Consider the following 10,428-nt stretch of genomic DNA (forward strand, 5'->3'; position numbering starts at 1 on the left):
GTCTATCCCATGCAAGGCACTGCTGGGTGTGAGGAGAGATGCAGAGGAGTCAGCACGACCCCCAACTCTGCGGCTCCTGGGCAGAGACCAGGGGAAGAGTTCATGGCGACGCTGGAGGCTGAGATAGGAAAACAGGAAAGAAAAGCTGCGCTGCGGCACAGAATTCATGTTGAGGAGCGCTGGGAAATACAGCTGGAAGGGAGAGTGGAAGCCAGATGGTGAGGGACATTCACGGCCACATCAAACATCAACAAGCTTGGAATTCATGCAGGGGGCAATGGGAGCCAGTGAGGCCCTTGGAGCTCACAATGATGTGAGCGAAGCAGGTCTGTAAGAAGAGTTATCCAACAGTATGGTGCATGAAGTGTGTGCATTTCTCAAAGCACCCAGGCAAAGGGATGAATGGGGGATGAAATCCTTGACTCGCACGCCTTGACCAGACCGGGTGCCTGCCACGGGTCTACATGCACCCAGACGGGGCGTCTTCCCTCATTCACGCACGGGTAGTGGAGGCCGGCAGCCTCAAGGTCACTGTTCTCGAGCTTTCTGGTCTCAGAACTCTTTTTTACTCTTAAAAATTACTGGGGGCCTCAAAGAGTGTTTGTGTATGTAGATTACACCTATCCCTCTTTACCATTTTGGAATTCAAAGAGAAAATTTTAAAACACAACACCACATCAGCACAATGTCCCATTCGTCACCAGAGTGACGGTGTTATCACAAGTCAAGCGGCCTCTGGAAAACTCCATTACACACCTTCGGGGGAATGGGAGTGAAAAGGGCAAGTAATGTCTCAGATTCTACCTCATGGTCTCCCCAATAGGGTCTTGGGGACCCCACGGAACCCTGACACATTTGAGAGAACTGCTTGACACATTAATAAGGGTCTTGAGGAGACTGGTAAAAGCAGGGGAGAGGGAAGGAAAGATGGAACAGACGTGGTAAAGAAGACAAGGTGGTATTTGGGGCTTTGTTGGAGGCGGAAGGGAAGACTGGAGGATGACACCGAGGTTTTAAGCTCCAGGAGACAGGAAATCAATGGAGGGGAGACGTGTCTTTAGCGGAAAACAGAAGAGAAGGAACCAATGGAAAGGAAGAGGCTCAGTGTATGAGGAATCGGGATGAGGTCCTAGAGGAGGAAGGTGAAGCGTGAGGCCCGGAAGTCTTGGAGGCGTCTGCCCCAGGCAGGAAGGCAAGATGGCACCGTGGCTGAGACAATGGACAGAGAGGAGAGAAAACAAGCAGGCAGGAGAAAGTGAGAGCTAAGAAATAAAAATGGAATGACATTTGCGTCGCACCTACCACGTACCCAACACCATGCGGAATGCCCTCCGCGCACCACCCCATTGAACCCTCCCATCGGAGTAAGTGGGGGAGGCGGCTGATGGCTTCCTCGGGAAAAGCAGAAGGTCAAACTAGGCTGCCCAGTGTGTAGAGGACAGGAAGGCCTGAGGACGTGGATCTGTGCTTGCATTCACATCACAGGGCGGCAAGGGGAGGCCGGGCAGCCCTGCTGGAAAGATACTGAGGGTCCAGATGTTTGCATATATGCAAACTGAACCAGGTCAGCCTGGGTTTTCCCACATGCTCGCTTGACAAATGTGGTCATTCATTATGAAGTAGTTGTAAAAATACAAATTATCCACCTCAGTGGAAAAGATTAGCAAGTGAGGAGCTGGGCTGGGCTGCTTCAAGACCATGTGCTTTATTGAGTCCTGCCTGCCCAAAGCCCCGCACAGCTATGTCCCCTGACTTCTCGGTGGCCCCCGCAGGGCTGACAGTGCCAAAGCGTGCTGAGGCTGGTGGGAGAATCAGGTGGGATGACACGTCTAGACACAAGCACATTAACGGCTTTTTGTTCCCTTCCATCCTTTTCCCCTAGGACTTGGTCCCGTAGAAGGGATGCCCCACGAGACCCGGCCCTTCCTCCACACCACAGTCTCCTGAAAACCGCACAGAAACCTTAGCTTTTCCCCTCTCCCTTGGGACTTTCCTCCTAGATGGCAAGACGCACACACACAACAGAAAGCATGCTGAGTCTGAAGACGGGTGCCCTGGCCATCCACCGAGCAGACCTACCGTAGCCTTCACATCCTGACGAGAGAGGGTTCAGGAAGGTGGGCCAGAAGCAGAGAAGGGCAGCCCTCAGTCTACATGATGCCACCTGTTCTTCCAGCAAGTCAGGTGTCTCGAAGAGGGGCTTTCGGCCAGGGCTCCGGGCGCTGTGTCGAGGAGCCTGAAGTAAGGCTTCCCTGCCCCATCAATAATGCAGGCGGCCCCATGAATAATACAGCAACAGCTGCTTCGGGGCAGAGCTTAACCCACACCCAGCCCTTGCCCCAGCATGGCCTGGGGCCTAATCGCAGGGCCCTAGGGGCATCCTGCAGATTAACTCAGCCCCATCCAGGCACACACAGACGCCTTGCCCCACGGCCAAAGCCATGGCGGTGTATGTAGAAAACACTGGTTCCCCTCCAGACATCCTCTGGCTTCCTTCTCCCCTCCTGGGGCCGGCCGCAGAAAATGGGGAAGGGGTGTAGATCTACGGTCAACCAGGGAAGCCTGTCCAGAGGTCCAAGTGATGATCACCGCTGGCCTCCCAGAGAAAATAACATAGTGGCAGAAGAAGTGCACAAACAACAGGTTTGAGTGGAGCCAGCGATCACGCCGGGCAAAGCTAGTGCACTGAATTGTGTCTCCCCCGAAAGATCTGGGCAAGTCCTCAACCCCAAGACGTGCGAATGTGACCTTACTTAGAAATAGAGTCTTCTGTGGATGTGATCAAGTGAAGGATCACGGGATGATCATGGGACAAGATCATTCTGGATTTAGGGTGGGCCCCAGATCCAATGACAGGTGTCCTTATAAGAGAGAGGAGGGGAGAAGCCAAAGACACAGAGACGGGGAGCACAGCTATGTGAAGACAGAGGCAGAGATGGGGGTGGCATTGACCCAAGCCAAGGACACCAGGGGCCACCAGAAGCCAGAAAGGGTAAGCAAAGATTCTTCCTGAGACCCTCTTGAAGGGAGAATAGCCCTGTGACACCTTAGTTTTGGCCTTCTGACCTCCAGAAGAGTAGAGAGTCACTTTCTATGGTTTGAAGCCTCCAAATTTGTCGTGATTTGTCAAGGCAACCCTAGGAAACTAATATGGCCAGTAACTTCTTCCCCAAGGTTCTGCTTTAACTTCTGTAAAATGGGGGTAATTGCGCTCAACCCTCTTCCTGAACAAAGTTAATATGAGGATTAGCGATAATACATGATAACATGCTTTGTGAATTGAAAGGGGCTATAAAGAGACCAGAAATTATTATTATAGTAACACTATTATTAACACGATCGTTCAGGGACTTCTCTGAGAGCCGTGGAAAGCGGTCATGGCCAAGCCTGGGAGAAAAGAAAGTGCCAGGATCAGCCCAAACCCATCCCCGATACCAAGTTAATATTTTACCAAGTTGATTAAATCTGCAAATTATACCAGAGGTAATTATCACTTTACTTTAAGAAAATGAAATATTCCAATCTGTTTTAATCATGTCTGCTCTGTGCGTGCAGGGTATTAAGAGAAGCCTGTTCAAGATACACTAATGGTCCTTAGGGTATTTCTGGAAGGTTTCTGCGTTGTGGGTTTATATCCTCTGCTGCCTCTTGCCTTTGCAAATTGCATCATGGGATTCAGAACCCAAGCTTCTTTTCTTTCTAATTCACTCTTTATCTCTAAGACAATCTCTTTGATTCCTGCTCTGATTTCTGGACAGACAGTTTCAGTTTTCTCCATAAGGGAAAAAAAAAAACACCATCTTGCTATAACCAGAAACCTCTGAGAGCAACCGTGCAATGCCAACTCAAATTTCTGCAAAACCCTGCCACTGATACAGTGCGAAGTACTCCAAAGGGAGTCCTGAAGGATGCTTCCAGTTCTCTCAATAAGAGAAACACAGCCTGGACTGGTGAGGGGCAATGGGCCAGGTGTTCAGCCAAGACCTTATCTTTCATCTGACAAACGGAAGTGAGAAATGAGTAAGGGAAGCCTCCAGCACATGGCCAGGGCTCTGAGATGCTAACTTGTCTGGGTTATTTTTTTCCTCAGTGATTCTCCTCAGGAAGCCACCATCATGAGAGTGTTTTCCAGAAGGAGACAGCAAGTATCGGGAGGCGGGGGAAGTTTGCGGAGTTGTTTAAGGAAAGAGCGCTGGTCTTTGGAAACAGCAGACCTGGATGGTGGTAATGCTAATTATCATAATATGAATTCCCATTACCATTGATAAGCTCTGTGATCTTGGACCAGTTGTTTAACTTGGGCAAGCCTCAATCCCTCATTCGTAAAACTGGTTATAATGATACCTCCCATGGGGGGTTGCTCCAAAGATGAGACAGGACTTTGTTCATAATAGGTGCTCAATATACAGCTCTTTTGTCTCCATCTCTACTATTGAGAAGGTCATAGATACTCAGCCCTTCCAATGGAGAATCCCAACAGCATCCGTTCTTGTATCAGGGATCCTCCAGTGGGGAGGGTCTGGTTGGGGTAGGCAGAGATCCTCAATGACAGAATGAAATGTGCTGAGAAATCACAGAAGACCCTAGCTTGCCCCTTCTATTCCTGCAGAAGGTGGCTCAAAGACTCACACTCCGGCTTTGTGATCTTCTGGCCGTCACGGCACAGAAAGCCATCTCCCCCTGGCCTCTCTCCTCCAGGGCCAAGATTCTTTCTTCCTGGAAATACCCAACCCATCCCCATACCCCAGCCCACAGGATCCATTGGGCAGACCCTGGCAGTCTAGAAGGCTCGTGACAGATGGCGCTATGTGGACTAATCAGGAAGTCGGACAAGAAAATACTAACCCCTCTTCCATTTGCCAGGAACTGGGATTGTTTGGATTTTAATCACAGCCACAGCGAAGAGCCAACATGAGGCCCCTCCAGCCAAAAGATAGATTTTCCACTCTGAACATTCAATTCCTCCTCAAAAAATAGACCCCTACCAGGGCAAGTGCTCCTTAGAGGGGGGCTTCTTTATTTTCCAATGTAATTTTTTTCTTATTTAACAATATGACAGAAATAAAATACCCTGGGACATGGCGGCCCTCACACACTGACTCACACTGGAGGGAATGTCTTCATTCTGCCATAAGTCACATCTAGCTCACCGGTGTATCGATCCCGGGCAAAGATGAATGCAGAATCCCATGATCCTCTGAGATAAATCTGACATTTTCTTTAAATATATAGCCACGGAACAACTGTCTCTGAAACTTCACGAAACAGGTCACCAGGGCAGCACACCATTGATCTCACGTCCAGTGATTTTTTTTAGAAGGAGCACTGAACGTTTTCTCAATAATTCAGCCAACTGCAGACCCCAGAGGTCCCCCAGAGAGATGCTGTCCCTCGCTGCCTACAGATGGAGGGGGAGGCATTCCGGGAGAAGCAGACATGAGACTCCCAAGAAAGAGAGCCCCCAGTTAGCTCCTTTACGGCAGAGCCCCTGATCAGATCTAGGGCAACGTAAGAATCATGCACTTTTTGAGAATTATTGTAGACCCGACCCTTGAATTGGAAACAGGTTTTAAGAGGCTGAGAGACAGCTAAGCAGAGTGGTCAAGACCTTGAGTCCATATGCTACCACTTGGCTAATGGGTAACCCGAAACAAGATACTTAACCTTGCTAAGTACCTCAGTGTCCCTGAATGTGAAGTGATAGTAGTAATTCCTACTCGATAAATTATTACAAGAATTAAATTAAAGAATGTACATAATTCGAGAGATTGCTTGGCACAGTGCCTGGCATGGAGTCAGATCTCAGAAATCGTTGTTAGTAGTGATCTTAGCAGTCCTGTTCATTTAGTGCTAAGGTTTTTTCCACCTACAAAGATGGGAATGAATACAATGCATCAAGTCTAATGGTCAGACGTTTAGCTGTCAGTGACGTCTGTGACATCATCTAGGTTTTCAGTGTTGTAGAAACAAAAAGTATACATTTACCTTTTTCCAAGCTCAGGTAGTTTTTAATCGATGTACCTAAGCCTTATGTGGCTGAAGAACTGTGGTCACTATATCTACTGTGGCCACACCAGAGGAGTGGCCCAGAAGGAGCAGTAAAATCCTAAGAAAGGAAGACAACCCACAGCAGTACTATCCTAAACTCTCCAACACTGTTGAGATCACCTCCGTACTTCCCGGCCCTAGAATGGCCTTTCAAAGAATCAGGGGCACTCAGGTCCATGAGGATAAGTAGGGTATATAAGGCCATCACAGAGTATTGGGCTATTGGGTCACTGGATGTAAATATTCCCCTCCCTGACCAGCTGGGTTGGAAAAGCTAGGATCTTGACTCATCCGTGAACTCAGGTCTTCCCAGGTGGAGGGGAGACAAGTTGAAAGGCCAACAGCATGGGCAGAGATCCAAGGCTACTGCCTCTTGGTAAAGATAGTAAAGCAATCTGCATTCAGTGAATTTGGATCTGAGTCACTAAGTAAAAGGGAACACATGAGCAGTGTCTCTGGAACCCTGACTCCCTAATTTCATCCATGCCTCAATTCCTTTCCAATTTATTCCTTGATTTGTTCCCTCAACATAACATGCTGTCCTTCATGCACAGAGATGACCCTGATGACTCACACATCAACACGACTTATTTTTTCCAGCAGTGGTCAGGAATTTTCACTCATCCATCCAACAAGGGTTTGCACACAATGGCTGGAGGGGATAGGGGTGCATCGATCAGCCTTGGAAGGTAGCAAGGCCAAACAGTCCACAGGCAGATTGAATAAATATATGGACTTGCCTCCCAGCCCCCACCATCGGGATGCCCAAACGCAAGCCAAATAGGCTGACAAAAGATTATGAGGAATGGAAAGGACATGCAATCAGAAGTAAGGAGGCCTGGGTTCAAGTCCTAAGTCGGCCAGTCCCTAACAATGCAATCCTGCCTGTGTCTCATGTGCCTTTTGGGGGCTCAGAACCCTTACCTTAAAATGAAGAAATACCTCTCTCCCATAATGCTCAAGATGATATATCTATTTTTTTCATGATGATAAATCTAAGGTCATATAAATGAAAGCACACCTGATAATCTCCATAAAAGCATATATTATGAATGTTATTTATTATAAATTGAAGTACTCCGTAGTATCATAAACATAAATACTATTATTACTAGTTACCTACAGATCACAGAACTAGGTCCTGCTCAGAGACAAGATTCCGGTCTTCTTCAGAAATGTGCCAGAAAGAGCATCAGAAAATCGAACAACAAAGAGCATGCTTTGCTCTCACTGAACACGGTACACTCCACATCACCCAACCCAAGGAGCCCCTTCAAGTGCATGCCCAACCTTAGGTGGCTCCACCACCCCACATTTCTCCCCACCCAGCCTCTACCACCACTCTACCACTTGGATGGCCTTCAAGACCGAACTTACAATTCCCGAAGACTCAGCCTCTGGAAAAGCTGCCATGAGAGTGTGGTGAGCCGGTTACTCGACAGGTTTCTGCAAGAGTGACAAATAAAGGGGAAATTAAGGGACAGATCTGGCATAAGTAATGCTCTTGGTAGGAAGCTTGGTTACTTCACGGGAGCCTGGCTTTGTTGTTCTTCTCCCTTGTTCCATCCTGCTAACGATGTATCTGCCAGGAGTCAAGGCCCCAGATCAGGTTGGGAAAGGATTTCAAGAAAAGGAAAGGGAGAGATTTTACAAATGTTAAAAAATAATAATAATAATTGTTGGTCATTTTCCCACATCCTCTCATCACAAATAAAGGTTCAGGGAACCTTCTGGAAGCCACCCTCCCACAGGGGGTCAGAGCTCTCAAGATACACAAGCCAACAAGCGTTCTTCTTCATTTTTATTATTGAGGTGTCACGGACATTAAAAAAAAACTGTGCATATTTAATGTATACATTTTGATGAATTTCAAGGTAAGTGTATACCCATGAAATTGTCGCCATAAACAATGCCATAAACTTAACCATCAACTTAAAAAATTTCCTCCCCCCCCCTCTTTATTTTTGGTATAACCGTTAATATAAGATACAACCTCTTAACACATTTTTAGGTATACAATCCAGTATTGTTAATGACCCACTATGCCGTACTGTACATCTCTAGGACTTACTCATCTTGCATAAGTGAAACTACGTCCCCTTTTACCAACAAGCATTCTTAACATTCACAATAGTGGAAAAAAACCCTGCAGGTCACCTACAATTTCTTCTACCCAGTCCCTCCCCCAGCAAAGAGGCCCATCCACGATCAAGACATAAGCCTTTTGTTCACACTTCTGTTCTCCTCTAATGGCTATTTAATTGTTTTCATTAGGATGTACAGGGGAAAGGAGTAGCCATTAGTCTTCCAAGTAATAGAAGAAACACGCCCACGGTGATCACGTTGCCAGGCTCAACAAACAACTTTTGATGTGGTAACAGCCCTTCAAGGCAGCAGTGAGACAGGGCTGGAGTGGACGTGACCCTCCCTGCAGGAACACTACTCCCGCACTGATGAGATCGGATGCCACACAGGTCAAACTCTATCCACACACACACACACAAGCATGTGTGCATTGGTGTCGATTAAACACGCGGGTGATAAACACAAGCGCAGACTCTTGTTTATACGCACACGCATACACTTACGCGCGCACCTCTACTTAGCTGATTTCTACAGCAGATACTTGGGGAGGAACCAAGTACAGGCTACTTGGGGGAATGAAGGGCGGACAAATGAGAAGGTCCCTGTGAAACCTACATTCAAGTTACAAATGAATAAGCAAGAGAACTGCAGTTTGCCATGAATAGAAGGAAGGGTACAAAGTGATGTCATCACTGATGTAGGAGAGGGAGACAGCTCCTTTATGCAGGTGCTTAGAGTGGCGCCCTCCAAGAGGGTAGCATCAAGCTGAGGCCAGAGCGAGAATGAGCCAGTGCCAGCATTGGGGTGTTCTGGGCAGTGGGCGCAAGGCAGAGAGAGGGCCAGTGGGGAAGGAGGTAGGGGAGAGTGGTCCGGGGTAAGGAGGAGAAGGGACAGCCACAACCACCTTGCTGGCCATGGTGAGGACCTTGGATTTTATTTTAAGGAGCAATGAGAAGGCACTGGATGGCTTTAAGTAGGGAAGTGGCATAATCTAATCACCATTTCTTAAAGTAAGAGACCAAGACTGGAAGCTGGCAGACCAATTAGGAGGCTGCTGCAGTACTGAGGAAGGGGATTAGAGATAATGAAGCAGGTGGATTTCAAGAGGAGGGCGGGGGGGGGGGTGGGGACGGTGGGGAGAGCGCCACCAGAACCTCCTATTGGATCGGGTCTGGGAGGGAGGGAGGAAGATGCCAGCAACCAGGCAAGCAGCCAGATCATTTAATGAGACCAGGAAGGCTGTAAAAGGGTCCTATCTGGGGTTCAGATCATGAGCCTCCCCTTGCAAAACTAAGTTTGAGATATCCAGAGAGAGAAATCAACTAGCCTGCTGGATACTTGGGTCTGGCGGTCATAGGGGACGTCCAGGCTGGTGGGATCACAGACGGCACGTAGAGCTTTCACGGGGAACAGACGGCACACACAAGGACAACCTAAGGGACAGGGCTTCCCCTTCACATCGGAGGCGGCCGCACCCTTGGTGACAGCTGGTGACTAGGTTAGAAAGGCAGCCCCCTTTCTGCGGGTGCAGGGGACTGATGGACAAAGGAAGGGGACCACAGGTAGAGGTCCCGAGGCTTCCTGTTCCACTCCCCCTGCACCCAACACTCTCCTTACAGAGTCCTCCAGTCCGCACAGCGCTGTCTAGGGTAGACACCCCCATACCCCGCTTCCTGCCCGCAGAAGGAAGAGCTCTAATGCATGAGAATCACCAAAACCTCTTAAACCTTAACCTGTCCACATGCTCAGCTTCCCAAAACCCCTACCCCCAGTCTGTCTTGTGCCTGCAAACTTCCTCCATGCCCCGCTGATCAGAGGAAAGGGGTGATAAAGGAAGGCCTGCATGGTGGCCACTTAAGGACACCACTGGGGCACAGCTCCCCTGACCCACCTCCTGCTCAGGAGGGTGGAGCGGGGATCAGGTGCACATGCCCAGCGAGTGGCTGGCTTTACACTAGGGTTTGCATCTGGAGCTCAGACCTCGGGGACAAGGACACGGGGTTTCGGTACCACACTTGAGTCCCCATTACCCTGAGCCTCTGTGAGGTTTCAGCAAATGTGAGCGAAGGTAGAAGGCTTCATGCAGATAGAAGTCTTCTGTTCTGTTCTCCCAGCTCACTCTCTATGCACAACCGTAGCAATGGCAGGCAAGGTCACACAGGCCCGCCCGCCATGAGGTCTCCTCCTCACTCCAGCACCTTCTTGAACAGAACCCCCAGTGCTAAAACTGAGCAGCACCCCATGAGAGTCTGCAGCCAGAACTCCAGATTTGCGAAGCCCTCAGAAGCAGGGGGG

General features: G+C 48.9%; 1 protein-coding gene across 4 annotated transcripts in view; it reads right to left on the reverse strand.

The window, feature by feature from the left end:
• Window positions 1-10,428, reverse strand: part of NTRK3 (neurotrophic receptor tyrosine kinase 3) — a 382,724-nt gene that overhangs the window by 268,687 nt on the left and 103,609 nt on the right. For all 4 annotated transcript variants that reach the window (XR_014148812.1, XM_081831657.1, XM_081831659.1 and 1 more), the window contains one exon: window positions 7,426-7,494. Coding sequence is in view for 3 of the 4 variants with exons in the window: in XM_081831657.1 (XP_081687783.1) it covers window positions 7,426-7,494 (69 nt within the window). In the remaining variant the exon portion in view is untranslated. The remainder of the gene's footprint in view (window positions 1-7,425; window positions 7,495-10,428) is intronic.

The sequence above is a fragment of the Leptonychotes weddellii genome, chromosome 9 (assembly GCF_054177405.1).
Source record: "Leptonychotes weddellii isolate Sample4059 chromosome 9, ASM5417740v2, whole genome shotgun sequence".
NCBI lineage: Eukaryota > Metazoa > Chordata > Mammalia > Carnivora > Phocidae > Leptonychotes > Leptonychotes weddellii.